General features: G+C 39.6%; 1 protein-coding gene across 1 annotated transcript in view; it reads left to right on the top strand.

Moving 5' to 3' along the window:
* DROSHA (drosha ribonuclease III) overlaps window positions 1-25,129 on the top strand; it is a 101,171-nt gene that overhangs the window by 31,493 nt on the left and 44,549 nt on the right. The window contains exons 14-21 of the mRNA XM_015811503.1: window positions 343-512; window positions 4,440-4,564; window positions 5,508-5,607; window positions 10,527-10,634; window positions 13,667-13,774; window positions 15,856-15,994; window positions 16,499-16,559; window positions 21,398-21,457. Of these exons, the coding sequence (XP_015666989.1) occupies window positions 343-512; window positions 4,440-4,564; window positions 5,508-5,607; window positions 10,527-10,634; window positions 13,667-13,774; window positions 15,856-15,994; window positions 16,499-16,559; window positions 21,398-21,457 (871 nt within the window). The remainder of the gene's footprint in view (window positions 1-342; window positions 513-4,439; window positions 4,565-5,507; window positions 5,608-10,526; window positions 10,635-13,666; window positions 13,775-15,855; window positions 15,995-16,498; window positions 16,560-21,397; window positions 21,458-25,129) is intronic.

Raw genomic sequence — 25,129 nt, 5'->3', positions numbered from 1 at the left:
CAGCAGGCAGGACTGGCCTAGGGGTATTTTAAAGGGGTTTTAAATTAAATTTTTAGTAGAAGCGGCCAAATTTAAATAGTTATTTTAAATCTTTTTAAATTTTGTATTGTATCACTGTTTTAAACTGGCTGTAAGCCGCCCTGAGTCCTCCGGGAGAAGGGCGGGGTATAAATTTAATAAAATCTCAAAAAAAAAAAAATCTCAAAATGTGATGTGTAGACAAGCTACTGTTTAATTTTCCACAGAAGCCATTTTGCTGCCCTGAAACCATTGCTCGTTTTTAAATGCTTTCCTTTCAATGTATAAGAAGAGTTTGACAATCGGTCCAATGCTGTTTTTAAGATGGCGGGAAGGAAGTTCTATCAATGCATCAGATCCTCCTGTATTTGTTACGCTGCAATAAACCTCTCGTGCCAGAAGAAGAGATTGCCAATATGCTACAGTGGGAAGAACTGGAGTGGCAGAAATACGCCGAAGAATGTAAAGGGATGATAGTGACCAGCTCTGGCATGGTACTGGAATGTTCTCTCTTGAAATAAAAATTTATACTAAATATTAGCTACTCCAACTATTACTGACAAGAATATGTTTTTAATGTTCCATTACCATAGAATCTATTATGGTTGAGCAATGTGTGTCTTAACAAGTTGTCCCAGAGTCCCCTAACCTGGATGGGGCTGGATATTTCAATGACATCATGGCATCAACTGTGGCCCCCTTTGCCATCCCCAAGTAGGGCACAAAATATAGATAGTCCTCGATTTACAACCATTTGTTTAGTGACTTTTCAATAGCACTGAAAAAGGGACTTATGATCCTTTTTCACACTTCCGACCATGGTCACATGATCAAAATTCGGACTCTTGGCTACTAGCAATAGTACTTGGACTAATATGCCACTTCATAGTGCTTTACAGCATTCTCTAAGTGGTTTACGGAGTCAGCATATGGCCTCCAACAATCTGGGACCTCACTCTACCGACTTTGGGAGGATGGAAGGCTGAATCAGCCTTGAGCCAGTCAGGATCGAACTCTTGGTAGTCGGCAGAGTTAGCCTGCAATACTGCATTCTAACCACTGCACCACCACACAGTAGTTTATGGTGGTTGCAGTGTCCCAGAGTAATGTGGTCACCTTTTGCAACTTTTTGACAAGCAAAGTCAATGGGAAAGCCAGAGTCTCTTAAAAACCATGTCCCTAACTTAACAGCTATAGTAATTCATTAAGAATTATGGTAAGTAAAGTCATAAAATAGGGCAAAACTCATTTGGTATTTAAAGATTTGGGAAAATTCTAGGCTATTTCCCAGGGTCATATCTAAGATTGGAATATATAAGTCACGAATATAGGACGTGTGGCCTTGAAGATAGAACAATTAATCAGTGGAACAACCTGCCTCTAGATGTTGTGAATGCTCCAACACTGCAAGTTTTTAAGAAGAGACTGGACAACCATTTGTCTGAAATGGTATAGGGCTTCTTGCCTGAACAGGGGGTTGGACTAGAAGACCTCCAAGGTCCCTTCCAACTCTTTTATTATTATTACTATTATTACTATTATTACTATTATTATTATTATTATTATTATTATTATTATTATTATTATTATTATTATTATTATTTTAATTGAATTACAACTCCTAGCATCTCTTCCTCTTGGCTGTGATCGTTGGGTCTGCTGGAAGTTGTGAATCGGCAGGCATCCACAAGACCAAAGATGCAAATAGACCACATATCAAGTTTGTACCAAGGCATGCTGGTCTGAAGGAGGAGCCTTTCAATACCACTGAGTCCTTCCCTAAAAACTTTAGCTCAAAAGTTAGAGGAGCTATAATGGTGACAGATGCAATAAAAGCCCAATGGGACCTGATCCAGCAGTTAACTTGTCAGGGTCCAGAGCCCAGAGGTCTTTTCCAGAGGTTTGCCCTTTTGTTATTATTTACAAGATGCTTTTCATTTCCATTTAGTATCTGATTACAGATAGTCATTGATTTATAACCAGTCACTTAGCGATTACAATTAGTTACGACTAACCCGAAAAGGGGCACTTAAAACCCACGTCGTGCCATCTTCCCACCCCCCATGGTCACATGACCGGACTTTGGGCCCATAGCAACCCAGCTGCATATATGGATGTCTATAGTGTCCCATGTCACATAAGCATATTTTACTATAGTTCTTCCCAAAATCCGGCAGTTACTTCTGGTTTTTGACAAAACTGTGAACCGAAACTATTGTTCGTTATACAACTGGCTTTTCCTTAACAACCACCACCAAAAAAAAGCTTTTAATTGGTTTTTCGGTTTTATGACCGTTATGGCTTAGGACCGTATTTGGCAGGCTGCATTATTATCGTAACTCAAGGACTACCTGTACATGAAATCTAACAATGACATTGTGTAAAGCAGGGGTGTCAAACTGCCGGTCCGTGGGCCGGATGCGTCATGCCAAAACTGCACCCACCCCATTGCCAGCAATGGAAAAACGGCAATACGTCGCGACACGTCACATGACGTTGCGAGTTTGACACCCCTGGTCTAAGGCATTAACATGCCTTTGTATTCATGCGTGGGTTAAATGCATTAGGTTTCATTCGGTGTGTCTAATATGCTGAATGCCAATGAAACAGGCAATAGGATAAAATACAGGCAAGGGAATACAAAGTTCAAGCACAGGTTGTCCTTGACTTACAATATTCATTTAGTGACCGAAGTTACAACTGCTTATGACCATTTTTCACACTTACGACCATTGCAGCATCCCCATTGTCACGTGATCAAAATTCAGGTGCTTGAATTTTGTATTTATGACGGCTGCAGTGTCCCAGGGTCATGTGATCCCCTTTTGCGACCTTCTGACAAGCAAAGTCAATGAGGAAGCCAGAGTCACTTAACAGTTGTGTTACTAACTTAACAACTGTGGTGATTCACCTAACAAATGTGGCAAGAAAAGTCGTAAAATGGGGCAAAACTCACTTAACAATTTTCTCACTTAGCAGCATAAATTTTGGGCTCAATTGTGGTCGTATCTCGAGGACTACCTGTAAAAATAAAAAAAGTAAGACAGGAAGCAATCCAAGCAATAAGCTATTTAAAAAATGATCTGCTTCTTTCTCTCTCCTCCATGTTCCAGAATGTGCATTCATCTCCCAAAAGAAAGAAAATCGTGTCACATATACACCTCTGCCTTTTGTGTATTAATATGTATTGTGGAACACATAAAAGAAGCTTCTGTTCTTCAGACAACAAGAGTAACTTTTATGTATTTTAATAATGAACCTCTCCCCTTGCTACTTGTCTATAATGACTAAAGATCATGAGGGGATTTATGGGGCCTCATTTTCTTGGTTGTATGTGTGTGTGTGTATATCTCCATGTAACTTTTTAAAGTGGGTATGAGAAAAGGAAGAAAAATAGGTTTCGTGTGTGCATATTTTTCTTTTCTGCCACGTTCCTTTAGTGACAATAGCAATTATTCTAATTTCTGCCAGGAACAAATAGAAGAGGGAGATTGCGTGGGTTTTCTGCTTCTTTGTTAGCATGAAGACTAAATTAGGAACAGAGAGAAGAGGAATATCTCACAGAGCATAACCTTGTAAATTTATTGAGAAGAGCATTGCATTATTTAAATAAAAATGAATTTTGAGTCTCCTTCAGGGCTAAATAGCCATCCCTTTCTTTGATGATGTTTTAACTCTAAAGTTTAGAAAAATAGTGGCTCCAGCAAGATAATTAAACTTTTATCAGACTGAGTCCACCCCCCAGACCATAGTTATATCACTCCTTTCAGCCATTATAAGCGCCTAATGTATTAATTCTTAGGTGGAATGATGCACTATAAAAGCAGAATAAATAGTTAATTCTATCAGAACTTTCTGGAGAAACAGAACAATGGTAATTCTAATTTTAATCCTCCCATAAGTTACTGTAATCAATGAATGTGTGACTTGTTCAACCCAAAATTAACCTCAGCCATTTTGTGTTCTAAATCTAGCAGTAGCGTGAATGGAGGTGACCATCTTGTTATCCTTCTCCATGTCTGTCTTACATTCAGGCTGAACTTGTCTAGTCGGTTCAAAATGTTTCATTGCCCAAGAAACCTATGTGGTTATGCTGTGTGTGAACGTGAGAAGAGTAACACTTCACCACCTTTTCCTCTCATAATAATATTTGGACATGATTTATTTGCCCAAGAGAGAGAATCCAATTAAAGTTGGAAGAGATCCTGCTAGTTTCAGACTGCTAATGTTCATGCTATTTTCAAAATAGTGTTAGTAGATATAGTCCATGAAAGCTCTTAGAAAGTTTCAATGTGTTAAGTTTGTTTGTATCAGAAAGTTATGTGTGTGCAAAACTCCATCGCCCAAAGAAGCATTGATGGAGGCATTATTAGTAAAATTTAAAATTTTTCTTTTCTTTTTTTCTTTTTCTCTTCCTGCAGAAACCCAGTTCTGTTCGTATTGATCAGTTGGATCGTGAACAATTCAACCCTGATGTGATTACTTTTCCCATTATCGTCCATTTTGGAATACGACCAGCTCAACTTAGTTACGCTGGAGATCCACAGTAAGCTGCTCCCTTATTAGTCATATGGAACTAATCAACAACGTAACTTTTTTTTCTTTCTAAGCAATATGTATAAGTAGTGAAACATCCGATATTATTTTCAGGTGTCCGTATTTAAAATGCTTGGTTCCTCTTTTCATTTGTTGGGAGAGGCCAAAGGGCCATTGTCTCCATGAGACATTCCAGATGTTTGTGGTCAGGATCTGGTGGAATTAACTGAATGAACTTTATCGTGCAATCATCCTTTCCCCTGAATACTCCGTGGAACTTTTTTTTTTAAAAAAAGATTTATTTTGGTATTTTTTCCCCTTTATTGAAAAGATTCAGTTCCATTAGCAGTGGCCCAAGCCAGTTTCACTTCTGCTTCCAACTCCAAGCTGCAGGAGATGAAAAAACTGGATACTAAGCTTTCATACAGGGTAGATGATACTGGAAATGTACAGATAGTCCTCAACCTATGGCCCTAATTGAGCCCGAAATTTCTATTGCTAAGCGAGACAGTAGTTAAGTGAATCTTGCCTCATTTTTTGACCTTTCTTGCCACAGTTGTTAAGTGAATTGCTACAGTTGTTACGTTAGTAACATGTTTCTTAAGTGTCTCTGGTTTCCCCATTGACTTTCCTTGTCAGGATCACATGACCCCGGGACACTGCAATTGTCATAAATACGAACCAATTGCCAATCATCCAAATTTTGATCATGTGACCATGGGGATGCTGTAACAGTCATAAGGGTAAAAAAACAGCCATAAGTCACTTTTTTCAGTGCTGTTGTAGCTTTGAATGGTCCCCAAACGAACTGTTATAAGTTGAGGATTATCTGTATTAGTCTCTTTGTATGGTTATAAAGAGAATTCGGGTATATAAAATAATTTCCGGACGGATCACTAACCCAAACTCATAATATTCCAAAATGTAACTATTGTTCTTCTCACCTCTTTCAGATACCAAAAACTCTGGAAAAGTTATGTGAAATTACGCCACCTGCTGGCTAATAGTCCCAAAGTGAAACAAGCAGATAAACAGAAATTAGTTCAGAGAGAAGTACGTTGTAATTTTCATTTTCCTTGGCTTTCTGTGTAATGCTCAAGATTGTTGGTTTGGCAGTTGCCTTTAACCCAAGCCTGTCCTGAGTCCTAGTTTATTTTCCAAGGTTATAGGCATCTTAGTGTTTTAATTTATGTTATTCTGATATTCCTTTTGTTTGGGATGGGCCCGAGCTAGAAGAATTTTACAGCTAGAAGGTACTGTATTCTGTATTTTGATTGAAGATGCTAAGAGATGTGTGCAAGAGATAGACTGTCATGAACTGGGAGGAGGGCAGCTGGCAATTTTAAGGATGTAAACTACTGAGTATCTGCTGGCTTTGGGGGTTCTTGGAAAGAATACTGGGTTTTGTAATTATGTAATTTAATGTAATTCACTTGTATGCACAAAAGCCAGGTTTTTCAAATTGCATTATTAGCAATAACAATAGCACTTAGACTTATATACTGCTCCATAGTGCTTTACATCCCTCTCTAAGCAATTTACAGAGTCAGCGTATCTGGGTCCTCATTTTACCAACCTGGGAAGGGTGGAAGGCTGAGTCAACCTTGAGCCGGTCGTAATCTAACTCCTGGCAGTGGGCAGAGTTTTGCTTGCAATACTGCATTCTAACCACTTGGCCACCACAGCTCTTTTACTAACCTTATTAATCACTACTTACTAAAATTACTAATCCTTTTTAATTTAATAAATGTATTCGTGATTTTGTTTTAGCTGCAGAGGGTTCTTATGGATGGAAAGTGTGGATAGAGAGGAGGAAAACAAGTAAATAATAAACTACCCAAGGACTATGTATGGCTTCTGCAATGTTGGGGATCTTTTGAATCATTAGAATATTCTAAAATAATGGTAATTGTTTTCTAGGAATTTAGGAAGCTATCTTGTACAAATGAGATCAGTGGTCCATCAACTCAGTATTATCCAATCTGATTAATCTTAATTTTGTCCGTGAGCCATACTCCTTCTAATATATGAATTGTTTAGAATTCTTAGGAGACGATATAAATGCACAGTAGTAAAATATACTTTATTCCTCAACTTACGACCACAGTTAGGACTGGAACTTCTGTCATTAAGCGATGCGATCATTAAGTGAATCGTGTCTGATTTTACAACCATTTTTCTGTGGCTGTTAAGCAAATCACCATGGTCATTAAGCAAAGCATATGGTTGTTAAAGCCAGCTTTCCCCATTGATTTTGCTTTTTCGGAAACCCCCTGGGAAAGTTGTATATTGCGACCGTGTGACCCTGGGATACTGCACCTATTGTAAATACATGCTGGTTGTCAAGACCCCAAATTTTGGTCACGCGACTGCGAGGATGCTACAATGGTAATGAGTACAAGAACTAGCCATAATTCCCTTTTTCAGCTCAGTTGTAACTTTGAATAGTGTTTATATGAATGATTGCAAGTTGAGGCGTACCTTTAGTTTCAATCTTTGATTGCTCAATTCAGCAAATCACAACTCACCCCTTGAGTTCTATCAGTAAAGAAAGGCTTGCCTTTGAACAGACAAGGGACCGCTTTGTGCAAAGACTGCTGGTAGCTCAAATCACTTAAGCAAATCATAAGACTTGCTGCTGTAGTCAGTGCTTGTGATATGCCTAGAGCCCAGGGACATTCAAATTTCCATCCATAGTATTTACGTCTTCTGAACAAGAAAAAGAGTTGCTTTAGACCAGTGGTGGCGAACCTATGGCACGCGTGCCAGAGGGGGCACTCAGAGCCCTCTCTGTGGGCACGCACACCTCGCACTTTGGCTATGTTTTCACAGGAAAAAGCCATTTTTCAAGCCCCTTCTTAGCCAAAGCAAGCCTCTGGAGGGAGCGTGCCTCGCTCTTCTTAACAGCAATCCTGTGAAAACAAGCCTCCAGAGCAAGCATGCTCGCTCCGGAGTCTTGTTTTGGCTAGGAAGGGGCTTGAGAAATGTGTTGCTTTCAAACTTACAAAGTATGAGCCAAAGTTAGACAAATTATCAGCATGCATACAACAGCAAAAATCACATTAATTGTTCAAAAGCATGCCAAATGCAAATTTTTACCTTTCAATCAAAAGTTGTTTGTATCATTGAAAGCTTTGTTATTGTGTTTTTCTTTTAAGACCAAGGACGTTAATGTATGAGTTGTTTTTTTCTAAACTAAAACCTCAGTATTCAGGTTAAATTGCCGTGTTGGCACTTTGCGGTAAATAAGTGGGTTTTGGGTTTCAGTTTGGGCACTCGGTCTCTAAAAGGTTTGCCACCACTGCTTTAGACAATGTAAATAGCTGTCATATATCAATCTTGGGTTTCCTTTTAGTAGCAGCGTCCTTTTATATATATCATACGTTACTTATAAAATATTGCAACCTCACATTTCCCTTTAAAAACCAGAATGCTCTTCTATACTGCTAACGATTCCAGTTAAGAAGGATATGTATTTGTGGACTCAGGCAAAACTGAGAGATAGCATTCCAAGGTAGCCAGATCTAATCTTGAAATTCTGGCATCTCAGCCATACGGACAGAAAATTTTACACTAAAAGCATGGTTAGAAAATAACAGCATTATAACTTCATGAATTTGGGAAGGGGAGAGCAAAAGGGGAAGGAGGGAAATAGAAAATGCCACATTTCTTTTTGAAAAACAATGAAACACTTGTCTCTTTTTTCTTTCTTTTTAATCAATATTACTGTACCTCAAAGTAGTTTTGTACTGGAGACATAGGGAACCTGTTCACACTTTATGTTTTTTAATCACGTAGTGTAAACCTGAAGATAATGGCTCAGAAAAAAATCCCACTCTATGCACTGGAACTTCTTCCAATTAATGTTTTTAGCAGCCTTGCGCAGCCAAGTGTCACATTCCAGCTGTGTTGGCCTGCGTGATGTTACCAGCTTAGAGTCTTGCAAAAATCAGCTTTTGGTTTCTTCTCTTAAGTGGGAAGGTCCATGCCCTACTAATAAACCTGCCCCATTGACAGAGAAGTACTTTTTTTTTTTTAATACTGTGGACTATTTTCAACTTTACAGAAGCTTTTCATTGCTGCAGTGTAGAACAAATGGAAGACAAATACTTTTTTATTAAAAAAAGGAAATTTCTTTCTAGGGAATAATGGACACGTTATTGTTAAAATGATAGCAGATAGCGTTTGTGGGTGATTACATTTCACTGGAAACCAAAAAGGGGAAAGGGAGTGCTGCTTTGACATTTTATCACCCTGGGTGTAAATATCTGTTTCTAGATTTTTATCACCTGAGCTGATTGGTTGTCTCCTGAAAACTCTCTGCTTCATTTTTTGGGCTTCTATCATGGATGCACTCAGGAGTCTTAAGGCAGTCACTTTAACAGAGACCTTCCATAGAAAGATTTCAGCAAGATAAAGAGACAGCTAAAAACACTTGCTTGCCTTCATTATTCTTCATTGTGGGTTTCTGTGATTTGCACATGTGGATTTGTGCTTGCAGGAACTTCTTTATAGGCCTCTACAATAGGTAGTTCTATGGTGGGAATCCTGCCCTCTGTGGGGCTCTTTAGCATCTGCCTAAACTGAAAGTAATTCTTTTCCAAGCACAATTCTCCAAGAATCTCTTTAGCAAGATTTATTGAGAAGAACGAGATGGGTTTGCAAGAAACCCAGCAGCTGAACTATTTCCCTTCTAAAATTCAATATATCCCAAACTACATTAGAACAGATGCTCCTTTCTTTTCTTCTTAACTGCCTTACTGGGAGTTGGCAAGGTGGTGGGTTTGGAGGCTGAGACACAAACGGGCGGGGGCAGCAGATACTTTTTTCAAGGCCCACATAATATAGGAAATACTTTGTGATGTATCTTTTCCAGAATAGGATAGGGTAGGGTAGGGTAGGGTAGAGTAGAGTAGAGTAGAGTAGAGTAGAGTACAATAACTTTATTGTCACTTTAAATGTACTCTAATCAGCATACATTAAAATGAAATTTCATTGCATTCAGCTCTCAAAGGGAAACCACCTCCAATATATACTACATAAACATGACAAAAAACTATGCATATACCCATATAATAATAATAATAATAATAATAATAATAATAATAATAATAATAATAATAATAATAATAATAATAATAAAGTTGGAAGGGACCTTGGAGGTCATCGAGTCCAACCCCCTGCCCAGGCAGGAACCCTACACCATTTCAGACAAACGGCTGTCCAGTCTCTTCTTAAAAACTTCCAGTGTTGGAGCATTCACCACTTCTGGAGGCAGGTTGTTCCATTGGTTAATTGTTCTAACTGTCAGGAAGTTTCTCCTTAGTTCTAGGTTGCTTCTCTCCTTGATTAGTTTCCATCCATTGCTTCTCGTCCTGCCTTCAGGCGCCTTGGAGAATAGCTTGACACCCTCTTCTTTGTGGCAGCCCCTGAGATATTGGAACACTGCTATCATGTCCCCCCTCGTCCTTCTCTTCATTAAACTAGACATACCCAGTTCCAGCAACCGTTCCTTATAAGTCCAGCATTTGCTTCCATGGAGTGTCACAGGGAATACCATTCCTTGGTATTGGCCATTATATGGAAGGAATGTACAGTATAATTTATAGAATTAGAGACTCCTCTGCCTTATATTTTCATGGAAGACAGTGTGCCATTTGGATGCATCTAGTCCTGATTTTAAGGGTTTTCACCAGTCTTCCCTGATTCTGCATATTAGTATGCCGGATTGTGGCAGTAGTAAAGCCAATCCTATTCATCCTTTCTCTTAAGAGTTGTTAGAGTGGGGTTGGCCTATCCTGCCAATAGACCAAGCTGTCCGGTATGTTTTTGGAGTTGACTAATAACTCCATTGTGAGATTCCAAACAACACATGAAGGATGACTCCCTTATCAAGACTCAAGTTTTCCATAAATTCAAGGGGATTTTGGTTCCTTTAGCAAAATACACATTCTCTTTTTCTTTCTCTAAAGGAAGCCCTGCAAAAAATCAGACAGAAGAATACCATGCGGCGGGAAGTAACTGTTGAGCTGAGCAGCCAAGGATTCTGGAAGACGGGAATTCGTTCTGACGTCTGTCAAGTGAGTTAAGTTCATCGCTAAGGGGATGGTGAAAGTCAGTTTTAACTAAGGCTCTTTCAAACCTGTGGAATGCAAATAAGAAGGAGCGTGCCCCCCCCCCCCCCAAATTTTCANCCCCCCCCCCCCCAAATTGTCAACATTCAACAAATCTGCTATTGCGGACCTAATCCTGGAGACTCTCCAGTATCTCTTGCATTTGTTTGCTGAGGTAAACAGAAGATTGCGTATAGGGTACTCATCATGCTGTTCCCCTTTCAGAATAGTCCTAGAGAAAATCTATCTATCTGATTTCTTATAGACCCTTGTGTTGTGACTAATTCGATGGCACATAATCAATCAAACTTACGCAAACTGCAGAAAAGTGCAGATATAAGGCACGTATACTCATTTATGGACCAGTCTGCAGCAGACGATAGAAAGGAAAAAAAAGTGTATAGTGTGCAGAAGTGCACAAGTGGAATTCTCAACAAGAGAGGTTCTCTCAATCCTGCTTAACTATCTTCTTATTTTCTTATTCTTGGTTGCCTTGAAACTGAAATGTACAAAGTGGAATTGGTATCAGTGACGTTATCCCTCTCCCCACCCCCAGATGTTTTCCTTTTTATATGTAGCTTTTGTTTTTGAGGAATAAATGTTCTAGTGGAAAATCCATGCCAAACATCATCTTTCTTTCTTTTAGCACTTACAAACAACATTGTTCATGGCCTTGAAAGGCTTTGCAGTTTATCCACTGAAATGTTCTTTTTATTGTGAAGGACAGCAACGTATCAAATGGCAATGGATCTGCTCTACTGCAGAATCAATTGTTTTTGAGAAAAATCTACATAAAATATACCCATATTGTACACTCATATATTCCCCCAAGACATCAAAGGAGACGGTGTATCTTTATGTGTGTGTGTGTGTGTGTGTATCCATATCGATATCTATGTTGCTTCCTACCAAATTAAAAAGTGATCGGATGGAATTAAATGTGTATCAAGACTGTGAGCACAAGCACATTACAGAGTAGTTGAAAGTTATTGGTGTAGTATTTTTCTTTCTTGCCCAGTGGAATAGATTGGTTCAGGATTAGAGTTTCAATTTAATAAATTTGAAATGTTCCTGTATTCAACATGCTGCTAACAAAATGCCTGGGGCACGGTCCCTGGGCATGATGGTTGTAGAGTTTTCACAGAGAGGATTTCAGTAAATAACATACTGCCTTACCTACCTGCCTTGCATGGACAGGTGGCACAACAAGGCAAGTGAAGAGCTTAAGGGTTTAGACATATTTCCTGCATCTCAAAAGCTCTTCTTTTCCCACCTTGCTAGTTCTCTTGAGAACTTTCATGGAGAGGCACTGAAGACATCAACCCTGTTCAACAATGGATTCCTCCTTGTAAATGAGTAATCCCTGGTGTTATCCAAGCTCCAACTTGCCATGGGTTCTAGATTCCATGCTTGAATGATGAAGGTCTTGACCAGGGGTAGGCAACCTTGGCTCTTTTATGACTCATGGACTTCAACTCCCAGAATTCCTGAGTCAGCATAGCTGACTCAGGAATTCTGGGAGTTGAAGTCCATGAGTCATAAAAGAGCCAAGGTTGCCTACCTCTGGTCTTGACCATCTTCTGTTTAATATCCTTTGAAAACTGCTATCACTTCCTCATCTTCTCTCCACAAAGCTAAACCTTCTCAGGTCCTTTTATCTCTCTTCATAAGATTTTCTAACCTTCTAACCATCTTTGTTGTTATCTTTTTATATTCCAGTTTGTATGAATACTTTTTAAAGCAGAATGCCAAGAATTCACCATAGTATTCAATAAGGGGGTCTCACTAATACAGAATAGTTCTTCCCTTGATTTGGAAGCCCTACTTCTATTAATTATTCAAAACATTGTTTGCTACGACTGAGTATGTCTATGTTTATAAAAACATTTAGTTAACAGTCAGTAATGTTCTGTTTCCTCCTTTCCTAAACCTGTGTGCCTATCAGTTCTGATTTCCATAATTTGAGCCCTTAGATCAGGGGTGTCAAAGTCAATTTCATTGAGGGCCGCATCAGCATTGCGGTTGCCCTCGGGGGGCCGGGTAGGTATGGCCAGGGTGGGTGCGGCCTATTGGGTGGGCGTGGATGGAGTGGGTGTGGCCTGCTGGGTGGGCATGGCCAGCTCTACATCGTTCGCGTCAAGGGTGCCTGTTGGGGCCTGGGTAGAAGTGGGACAGATCTGAGGGTCTCTGGCAGAAGGGGGTGGGACCGGGGCAAGCGCCAAGGCATGGTCCATTTCTTCATTCCTCACAAAGGGTGACATCTCCCCAGCATGCACCCAGGGGGCAGGGGCTGGTTCCTCGCTGTTTCTAGATGGCCTTGTGGAGCTAAGACTGAATGCGTTTCAGCATAGATGGCCACCACAAAATTGTACATTGGCTCCTGGACGGCCTGGGCCAGGGCCAAGGCAGCGGGGGCCGTTCCCTCACTGTTTCCAGGATGGCTTCGCGGGCCACATGAAACCACTTCACGGACCGCATCTGGCCCCCGGGCCTTGTGTTTGACATGTCTGCCTTAGATCAATATACAGAAGCTCTAGAGTTCCACTCAGGTTGTCTGTTATCTCGATTAAATCATGGATATATTGTATGATTGAGATAAATCGTATACTTCATCATTTTTATCTTCTGTAAATGTGGGGGAGAGTGAATTAGAAATAACATATTATTGGACTACTCTGAGAATTAATTGTTACATTTTGAATTTGAATTAAGCAGATAAGGAGGTAAGCGATGAACTCTCATATCGAAGATTGATCTGTACCTGCTCATTTACTAGATAATGTAAAAACTTAATTCTCCCTGCTTTATCGCACACGTATCCCTTCTGCAGTATGGGTATAATATACTGCTCTCTTTCAAAGCCTTTGTAAAAATTATGGAAGTGCTTATAATATCTGCAGTGTATATTGTGAATGCAAAGTAGTGACTAAAAGCAGTGTTTAAGGATCTTGTTGCATTTAAGGATTTTCTAGCATGAATTGTGATGGTTCTTTCTCTAGCATGCCATGATGCTTCCTGTCTTAACACACCACATCCGTTACCATCAGTGTCTGATGCATTTGGACAGACTCATAGGCTACACTTTTAAAGACCGGTGTTTACTGCAGGTGAGCTCATGTTGACAATCATATACTTCAATATGACGACTGTACCAAGTTGGAACTAAATAAAGGGAGCAGGAAAGAGATTTATTGGTATCTTCCTATTGATGTTTAAATCCATTTGCCCAAACATGAGTGCCTTCCAAATGTGTGGCCTTCAATTCCAGGATCCCTCCATCCTTCTCCAGAATCCGATTTATTTAGGGAGACTGCTGTAGATAATGGAGCCCAGGTCCTATGAGACTAACCTGGAGACAGGAACTAAGAGAGGTAGTTGGAACACAATAGATCTAACTGGGCTCTGAACATTGAACAATGGCTGATTAGATAGAAAAAAATTCCTATTTTTTTTTAAGTTTACAATTGTAAATATTTCTTATATTAAAAACAATATAAGGCCTTTGATTGCAAAGGATTTTTAGCTATGTTATCCGAAGACGCCAAAATCTCATAAAACTTGTCATTCCCTGACAAAATTGCAAGATTTTGCCAGTTTTCTTGTCTGTGGGGGATGTTCTTGTTCGGAAAATGTTGCTGACCCTTGAAATAAGAAATAAGGGTGAGGAAGAGAGGTATGGAAAACAGGATGTGGACCTAAGATGGAAACAGAAGTTTGGAATGGAGTCAAAGATGGTTTCCTAAACATAATCTCACATCTGTATTTGGTAATGAATATAAGGGCAGTCCATTAACTCTGGTCTCAGTTATTACTCAGGATGCGGTTGCAATTCCTCATGACAGAATAGGTTTGAAATTTAAGAGATCTTTGTGTACTTGACATAAACAGTTAGTCAAAGTCATGACCATCTTTAGCTGATGTTCTAGCTATCACCCTGCCTAGATCAGGATCTTCTGCTACTCATGCCTTGATCACCAATGGCTGGACTACTGCAAGGCACACTATATGGGATGCCTTTGGAAGAGAACTCAGAAGCTGCGACTTGTTCAGAAGGTTGCAGCCACACCTGCAGTCCTGCCGCTTAGAATAACACCATTTTGAGGCCACAGGACTGGCTGCTAGTCCGATTCAAGGGCCAATTCTAAACGGTTATCTCCTAAAAGCTCTCTGTATGACCTACTATCAGACACTGCATTGTGGAATGCGTCTCTGCTAAACTACTCCGAACATCTTGAGAAAACCTACTGAAGATGTCCCCACCAAGCAGGAAAGATGAGGGTTAGATGACAGGGCTTGTCTGAAGAAAAGGCTCCATGCTTTGGAATATACTTTCATTTTCTAAGGCAATTAAAATAAAACTTTTCCATTGTGCTTCTGGTCAGTATTGATAGTGGGTCTGCAAAGATATTACTTTAATTATTACCTCACTTTAAAAAAAAAACTTTTGTTCATCATCTACAGCAGTGTTTCTCAACCTTGACAATTTTAAGGCATGTGGACTTCAACTCCCAGAATTCCACAGCCAGCAATGCTGGCTGTGGAATTCTGGGAGTTGAAGTCCACATGCCTTAAAATTGTCAAGGTTGAGAAACACTGATCTACAGACATAACTGACCACAGTGGTTTACAAATATTGTGAAATTAACAAAGAAGTACATAGATATCCTGGTGATGATGAAAGATAATGTAGCAGACAAAACATAAGAGGCTGTTAGGCTGAATACCTAAACTTAAGCCCAGGTATCTGAAAGTAAGCTTACTGGGCACAGTGGGACTTTCTTCTGAATTGTCATGTATAGTATTTCACAGATACTATCATGCCTGAACTCCTTACAAAAATAAATACAGAGCTAGATTCAACAATTAGATTCTCACAGCAGAATTATATTATAGTTATACATTTAATATTATAGTATATTTGCATGTAATATTATATCAGATAATGAGGGTTTGTTAAACCGGAAGAGAGAAATGTGCTTTTAATACCTATATGTCACTAGCTTTCTTTTATCAGAAGTGGAGGAAGGGGGCGATAAGAATTTCCTAGCTAGATAAAACACTTCCAACAACATTTGGGAAACCATATATGACTCATTCCTGACATTGCTCTGGGGTTTCACTGAACATTTGAACTTGAATGAACATTGTTCATTGTGTTTCAGTTTGATTTTGGGATTCTGCTTTTTAGCTTGCCATGACTCACCCAAGCCATCACTTGAACTTTGGAATGAATCCAGACCATGCCAGAAATTCTTTATCAAATTGTGGAATTCGGCAACCCAAATATGGAGATAGGAAAGTTCACCATATGCATATGAGGAAGAAAGGTTAGTTTGATTGTCTTTCCTGTTGCCATTTCTTCCTTTGATATGGGCATTGAAGTTGCTTCCAACAGTTCTTCATTTGAACCTTCTAAAAAGCAAGTTGGAGAAGCAGAATCTTTAATGTTTCTTCATAAATATCCTGCCTGTAATTATCAGACTACAGTGGTACCTTGGAACTCAACTGCTTTGAAACTCATCAAATTTGGTACTCAATGCATTTTTGACATGAAAAGTTTGTCCTGGTGCTCATCATTTGTTTGGTACTCAACGCACAAGCTAGAACATCGATGTCAGCTGCTTTGTGACTCATTCCTTCGAGGAAAAAAAATGTTTGATGCTCATCATTTTTGGTACTGATTATACCTCCCAGAACCAATTAACAATGAGTATCGAGGTACCACTGTATATTAGACCAGAGGAAATTATCTTACCAGACTGAAAGGAAGCTATACAATATTGAGAAGAAGTTTATGAATACCTCTTTAAATGTGATGCTGTATTTTACAGGTATAAACACTTTGATCAATATTATGTCACGTCTTGGTCAAGATGATCCAACTCCTTCCAGGTATGTGTATAAACTTTTTTTTCCCTGTCACTGGGCATATGAAGGATGCATTACAAGTGCGTGGCAGTGGTATTCACATTATATTATGCCTGCGTTACTTCTTTGATGGAACAAGTATTCAGAATTAGTAGGAACTAGTAAGAACATGGTGCATTTACTTTGAGAGGTTTGTGTTGTAAAAATGCTGGAGAAGATACAAGTTCACAAATTCAGAAGAACAAGATGGTTCCATGCAAATTAGGATTTGCAACTCAGGAGTCAGCTTTAAGTAAAATCTACCAAGAGCTAACTTGTGGCTTATTTCTTGACTGTTTGTTGTTTTATTATTGATAGTTGATCCTAACAGGCAGAAGCTATTCATCACTTCAGTATTTTCATTGTCAGTTCTAATATTTTGTATTGTTTCAAATATTCAAAGTATATCAAAATTTCTGGCCAGTCCTGAAGCCCAACTATCATTTAATAAACAATGCCATGTGTTCAGCTACCAAGAAATGTCGGGCTGAGTGATCTAACAGGCAGGGCTACAGAGTATGTGACATTTACAGCTGGTGGGAGTAAGGAGAAAGAATCTCCTTGGAGGGTCAACTCTAGTTGGAGTACGCAGTCCTTAAAATGTCAACCACATGTAGCTTTATAAGTCAAAATTAGCCCTTTGATTGCAACTAGAAATCTGTTGGTAACCAATTGGAGACAGACAGCATAGGTGTAATGTGAACATAACATTCTCACCATTTTGGCCTTCTGGAAGGATATCAAAATCTGCTCCAAAGATCTTCTTCATGAGGTAACTGGACTTTCTTGTTTTTCTTTGAAGTCATTTCGCTTCTCATCCAAGAAGCTTCTTCAGTTCTGACTGGATGGTGGGGGAATGGAAGGATTTAGATTCCTTGAGGACAGCTGGTCATTTGCATTCTTTTAGAGAGTTGTTGATGCCACCTGGAGGCTTATCTGTGTCGTCAGGGTCACCTGAGTACTGCAAATGGGTATGGAGCCTTTATGGAATTGTTGAAAGGACTGTGTTGTAGACTGGAGACAGATGATGTTGTATTCCTCCCCCTCTCTTGAGAGAGGGCTATTCAATTTTGACACAGATGGCCTCTTTGACCCCTCTTTCAAACCAGCGGTCCTCTCTGTCCATAATGTGGACTTTGCTGTGTTCGAAAGACTGGCCTTTGTCTTCAAAGAAAAACAAGGAAGTCCAGTTGCAACGTGAAAAAGCATCTTTGGGATAACTATGACCTGGATGACTAAGAATCTCCATAGACATGTATGAAAACCTGGTTTTGCTGTTTGGTGTGGGGCCTGGAGGTGGGCGTTCATCACTGGAGGTGGCTGACAGGGTAAGAAGATGTCATCCCCATCCTGTCTGTCTCTTGGTTCTGGTTTCAGTATAGTTTTAAAATCATAATCTCTGTGGTTTTAATGTTTAAATATTTAAATTATTTTTCACCTATTTTATAAAACCTGTAAGTTTATGGGGGAGGCAGGTGGCATAATAAATAAATAAATAAATAAATAGCGGTTAGCGCCAGTCGATACGTGGAACACTGCTTTTAGTCAATTGTGTTTTTGAGATGGACTTCAAAGGTGTTCCATGTTCGTTGTCAAACTATATGGTGATAAGGGCATCAGTCAGCCTAGCCAGGTTGTCCTGTTCTAGAATGATGCTCCTGGAGCTTCTTTTCTTATGGCTTATGGCAGTGTTTCTCAACCTTGACAATTTTAAGGCATGTGGACTTCAACTCCCAGAATTCCACAGCCAGCATTGCTGGCTGTGGAATTCTGGGAGTTGAAGTCCACATGCCTTAAAATTGTCAAGGTTGAGAAACATTGGCTTACCGGGAGAAACGGGGCCTACAGAATATTCCAGTGCCGATATATTCCATGGGAAATTTCTGTTTCAGGCAAGCCTGACAATTTCCAAGTTGTATGAAGTTTTCTTTTTATTCTAAATAATTAAGATAGTAAAGTACATTGCAATTTCATATTATTTTCTTATTGCCTATTTTTTCCAATGTTCTGATAATGATATTTTTCTCCAGGTCAGTTTTTAACTTTTTTAAAATCCAATTAGTTTTCTTCATATGCTCAAACTTCATAAAGTAGAATAGATTTCTCATAAAATAGTATAGGCCAAATACTTGTGCAGACCAATCATACTCATATAGCATAGGAACATTTTTCAGAATTGTTTGCAATTCAAAATTTTGCCTTTCAGTTTGTGTGGAGAGCTGAATTTTATAGATTGTGTATCGTTCATAGGCTTTATCTGATAACGCTGTGTAATTACAGCAGTGTCATACATACTGCAGTTGAAAAATTTTGATGCTGTTTGTTCCTAGTAAAATAGAGGACAACTAGGCCTTTTTCTCCACAGAAAATTATAGTATAGTTAAATCAAATCTTTACACCCTCCCCTCATTCTTAATTAAATTCAGTCTCTACTTAATTACTTTTAATCTCTCTCTCTCTCTCTCTCTCTCTCTCTCTCTCTCTCTCTCTCTCTCTCTCTCTCTCTCTGTGTGTGTGTGTGTGTGTGTGTGTGGAGAGAGAGAGAGACAGAGAGAGACCTGGTATTTGTAATATGCAAGTGAGATGTACATCATAAACAGGCATCCCATCCAAATCTTAATTTATGGCCCTGCCTGTGCTTAAACTGTGATATTTAAGACTGAGTCCTAAAGATTACATATGGCCTGCAAATTATTGATACTGTTATTGCTAATCATGGGGCAGAATAAGGACCTGTGCAATCTTTTGAAATCCTATCTCAGATTTTTTTTAAAAAAAAATCTGTTTTTTAGATACACTGGAAACTACCATACATTGAGTCCAAATAGTGATCCATTTAGACTTGTTTCGTTGACAGTATCTGGCAGTGGATTTGGGGACAGACTTTTGCTTGAAAAACTCTGTGCTGTGGTCCTTCGTTTATATCTTCTCTGTCTTGAATGCCAGCAGGAGCGATCGTCATCTTTCTTGCAGAACGATGATGCCAGAAGCTCTAGACTGAATTTTGGTTTATTTATTTTTCATATGCCTCTCCTGAGCTCCACATGTTATTTTTCATATGTCCATCTTGGCTCTACACATTTCAGCTGGTTTTGCTAGTTAATTGTGGGTGCCAGAAACTACTCACCTGCTACCCCCAAGGAATCTTACAGTGAAGTAGCAGAAAGCTGGATCTACAGTATATGTGTTTATTGCACTCTCTACCCTCAAGCCATGATGCTAGGTCTGGAACCTGGTGGAAGAAATAATCCTAATTTGCAAGTGATAGTCTACTTAGCTGTCTAGCCACATCAGAAGTTTAAAAATGAAGTGACCGTAAGGTGGTTTTTCCCCCCCCCCCGATTACCATAATTGAATTTCTGATCACCAATGGCAGTCTTTTTTTGGGGAGGGGGGGGAGGGATGTCTCCCAGTCCTGCTCTCATTGTTTTGCTTTCCTGCACAATAATCTTTAGAGGCCTATTGATCTCTTTGGCTGTAGGTCTGACTGTTTTTTTATTTTATTATTATTTATTAAATTTATATCCCGCCCTTCTCCTTGCGGACTCAGGGCGGCTGACAATCGATTAAAAATACACAAATAACAATTACAGAATTAAAATTAATTAAGAAGAAATATTTAAATATAGTCTAATTAAAATATGATTAAAACCCCTCTAAAAATTGCCCTAGGCCAGTCCCGCTAGCTGGAACAACCACGTCTTAAGGGCGCGGCGGAAGGAAGGGAGATCAGGGATCACCCTGATCTCTGGGGGCAGCTCATTCCAGAGGGTGGGAGCTCCCACAGAGAAGGCCCTCCCCCTTGGGGTCGCCAGCCGGCACTGTCTGGCCGACGGCACCCTGAGGAGACCCACCCTGTGGGAGCGTACAGGCCGATGGGAGGTAATCTGTGGCAGAANGAGTCCCTCCCAACACCGCCCGCGCGGCCGCATTTTGGACTAGCTGGAGCCTCCGGGTGCTCCTCAAGGGAAGCCCCATGTAGAGAGCATTACAGTAGTCCAGGCGGGAGGTGACCAGAGCATGAGTGACTGTGCGCAAGGCGTCCCGGTCCAGAAAAGGCCGCAACTGGTGAATCAGGCGAACCTGATAAAACGCCCTTGTTCAAAAGGCAAGGACACGTCTAAAAACTGTGCAAGCACCTATACAGAAATGTAGGAGGCTTCCTTCTACCCTTTCAGGTGGTTGGGTCCATCTATTTCAATACTGCGTTTTCTACATGGCCCAGCAACTATTTCCGAAGTTTCAGGCAGTAGTTCTTTTCTAGAGAGAAATGCTAAGGATTGACTAGGTGATGTTTTGAATGCGAAGCGTGTAGGCTGCTCGGAAGCTGTAATCCTGCTTGTATGCAAGAGAATGAAAACGCTAAAGAAGAGGACGGGTCAGGCTCACTATTATAGCTGTTTCAAGAAATAGCGCTGCTCCCAGCGAGGTGCCTTTCTTTTTTGTGTGCATGGCACACCAAGAGTCTATAGATGGCCTAGGGGGAGGTATTTCTTTTAAATCATTGACAGGCATAACAGCACACGGAAGACTCCCTCGCAGCAGGCTTTTGCACATCATTATCCTCTCTTTTACTAATCAGTCAACACAAAATTATAATCTGCCTTATTACCTTTTCAGGCCGCCTGTGGCTTTTGTATGACGGAGGAGAAGCCCAGAAATTCACTGTTGTGCATTGGGAGTTCAGCCTTCTGAAAGAAAAACTGCAGGAGGCTAACTTTCTCTGCTTATTGCCCAAAGTAGGGATGGATGGCTGTTTTCCATCAGCAGCGTCACTTGTGTGTGCAAGATTCACTCTTAATGGTCTTTGCATTCCTTTGCAGGATTAACCATAATGAACGCTTGGAATTTTTGGGAGATGCTGTGGTTGAGTTTTTAACGAGGTAAGTGTTTGTGTTCAGGTGAGACGCTTGAATCCACCATGCAATAAATCAATCCCTTTCTCATCTCTTAATCCCATTTAGTCACTGAGAACAGATAAGCAGCCCTCAAAAGATGCTGTACAGCAGCAATTCCATCATACCTTTTTTGTTGGTTATGGAGACTTGGAATATAACTAACATTAGAGGGGAAAATGTGGTCCAGCTCTGTTTTAAACTTATAAAATACATCTCTGGCCAGTGATTTCTTGTATGATTTCATCATTGTTAACAAGGAAACTTACCCACCTCCAAATCTGTATCGTTTTCAGAATTATGCGGTATTTCTGATGTACCAAGCATTTAACTATACATATGACTTTTAACGTATTTTGAGTTGAGTTTACATATTTTGATCATTGCTCTTTTTCCCTTAGTGATAGGATAGGAAATGAAAACTGTTAGACAGGAATTTGCCTAGCTTTGCTTCTGCCCCCCTTCCCCCATTGATTGAAGCATCAAGTGCATTTTCCCTCAACCAGTCTAATGAAAAGTGCCTTCAAATCTAGTTGACCTACATTTTGAATTGACCTAGGTCTCTAAGTTCTGCAACAAGTACTATACAGTGAGGGGAAAAGTATTTGATCCCCTGCTGATTTTGTACCACTGAAAAAGAAATGATCAGTTTATCATTTTAATGGTAGGTTTATTTTAACAGTGAGAGACAGAATAACAACAACAAAAAATCCAGAAAAACGCATTTCAGAAAAGTTATAAATTGATTTGCATTTTAATGAATGAAATAAGTATTTGATCCCCTATCAATCAGCAAAATTTCTGGCTCCCAGGTATCTTTTATACAGGTAACGAGCTGAGATTAGGAGCACTCTATTAAAGGGAGTGCTCCTAATCTCAGCTTGTTACCTGTATAAAAGACACCTGTCCACAGAAGCAATCAGTCAATCAGATTCCAAACTATCCACCATGGCCAAGACCAAAGAGCTGTCCAGGGATGTCAGGGACAAGATTGTAGACCTACACAAGGCTGGAATGGGCTACAAGACTATCGCCAAGCAGCTTGGTGAGAAGGTGACAACAGTTGGTGCGATTATCTGCAAATGGAAGAAACACAAAATAACTATCAGTCTCCCTCAGTCTGGGGCTCCATGCAAGATGATCATGAGAACGGTGAGGAATCAGCCCAGAATTACATGGGAGGATCTTGTCAATGATCTCAAGGCAGCTGAGACCATAGTAATGAAGAAAACATTTGGTAACGCACTATGCCGTGAAGGACTGAAATCCTGCAGCGCCCACAAGATCCCCCTGCTCAAGAAAGGACATGTACAGGCCTCTCTGAAGTTTGCCAATGAACGTCTGAATGATTCAGAGAACTGGGTGAAAGTGTTGTGGTCAGATGAGATTAAAATCAAGCTCTTTGGCATCAACTCAACTTGCCGTGTTTGGAGGAGGAGGAATGCTGCCTATGACCCCAAGAACACCATCCCCACTGTCAAACATGGAGGTGGAAACGTTATGCTTTGGGGTGTTTTTCTGCTAAGGGGACAAGACAACTTCACCTCATCAAAGGGACAATGGATGGGGCCATGTACCGTCAAATCAGCAGGGCATCAGATAGTTTTTATTTGTCAACTGTTGGAATTTTTAGGATAGTCCAGCAAACAGTTGAATTAAAAAGTAGGTTTTCCTTACATATTCTGACTGCTTCAGGGAATGGGTATAGAAAGAATTGGATTCATTTAAAAATGCACCTGAAAATCAATTTTATTTTACAAAGAGAGGGGAGATCTGATTCTACGATTAAAGCAAGCAGACTATTTAAAAACAATACTAAGCCTAAATTGTAACTGAGCCAAGCCTTCCACCCCTATTCCTGTTATTTCTTTGGTGGCTGGGATAACACAGATAAAATGGAGATCCTTTATCTCTTGGCCCTCATGCATTTTTTTGTTTATTTTTTAAAATATATCTCCTATCCCTTCCAATCTCCTTTAACTAATAACCTAGAACTGAAAATTAGTATCTCTCTTTGAAATGCCTAAAGCTGAAGAATATTAGAAGGCTCAAGAAGTATACTTATCGTCCCGATGGGATGCTTCCCAAGTATTGGGTTCTTGCCTTCTCCCTCTTTATTGGCTCAATTCTTCCATCTATTGGTTTCTGGGTAATTGTTGTGTTACATTTTGGAGATGTTACCGTAGAAGAGAATAAGAGAAGTCCATAGATATTTCTGAAATTTAATACCCTAATAATACCCCGAAAGTACACTAGAGTGAAGTGAAAGGCTCATGTTTTTGTCCCATTAGCTGTAATTTAGAATTGCTCATAACTGTTCTGAGCAGTGGCTAGTTTAGGACCAAAATGCTTCTAATTTGATAGCCAGTAAATAAAAGATACACATCTTTTGAGATGTTGTCATTTTCTTGTCATAGAACTCCTTGATCTTTCTGCCTATAATTTCAAGCATGATGTGAGTTTCCAAGTAAATCTCAAAACATTTCTTCTCTTTCAAACTTTGTTATTCATTAATCCTGACCTCATAAAGGCAAGCTTGGCATTCTGCCTTATTTAGGAGCAGGCAGTCGCATACATATATTCACAGTTTAAAAAAAAATAAATCAATAAGATCACTAAGTTCCTTCCAGTTAATGGATGATCACTCAATCATTTTGGCTTGGTATGTTTTTTCAAAAGTATTGAAAAATGACCAAAAAGAAAGAAAAATCCCCATAAAATTGACTTTTCATTGCTTAGTGAAAACAGCAGCCGTTTTCTTGATAAGTGTTATTTGTGAGAGAAGGCAGTATGAAAAATAATAATAAAAACCTGAGGTAACAGCTTTCAAAACCAATTTCAGATCTCAGCTGTGTTAGGAAAAGTACCGTAGTTGTTTTATTTAAAGAGAGGCTCTAAAGTATTGTGGCATTACAGATAAAGGAGAAAAAAAACCACTAGTATCAATGCCGTCTAACAACTACTTTGAAGGAATAGTTTGGAGCTTTTACTTGTTTCTATTAAAAATATTTTTTAAAAAATCCTAAAAATAATATATATTGATTTATATCATGCCGCTACATGTTTTAATATTTTGGATTACAGGACTCGGTATGTTTTTTTTTTTCTCATGCATTTTCTTGAGACTTGAAAATTGGCACGGTGAAAGTGTAACTCCTTCTGGTGTCATTTCTGTGAATCACACAGAATCCTCACTCTTAACATTTCTGAAACCCAAAGACGAGCTCTGATGCATATTTACTGAAGAGGAAGATCAGACAGACAAACATGGAGAACATCTCTGGCCTGAGGGAATTTAGTCTGCAAAAGATCTTCCCATCATCTTGTAAAGTCACAGTTAAATTCTTTCCATAAGCATCTCCTTTCCTTTCAGCAAGGGAATTTCTCCTCTCACTAAAGTCCCACTGCTTCACAACAGTGTTACTCTGATGCTACCAATGTTGGCCTGCAAATATCAGTTAATCATGGCACAACGGCAGAAGACTATGAAGTGACTACAAGTTCATCAGGGTTTTTTTTTTGGGGGGGGGGGGTTGGTCAAAAGCTAAGACTGCTTTGGACTTTCCACAGCTGACAAATCTTCCAAACCCACCCTAAGAGCGTGAAGCTTGAATCTGTAAAATTATTTGAGAAACGGGTCTTAGCCTTCTCCGATAGTCA

This window comes from Protobothrops mucrosquamatus, unplaced genomic scaffold (assembly GCF_001527695.2).
Source record: "Protobothrops mucrosquamatus isolate PMUCROS unplaced genomic scaffold, P.Mucros_1.0 scaffold43, whole genome shotgun sequence".
Classification (NCBI taxonomy): domain Eukaryota; kingdom Metazoa; phylum Chordata; class Lepidosauria; order Squamata; family Viperidae; genus Protobothrops; species Protobothrops mucrosquamatus.
Note: the sequence above shows the minus strand (reverse complement) of the source record. Positions and strands in the feature narration are given on the sequence as shown.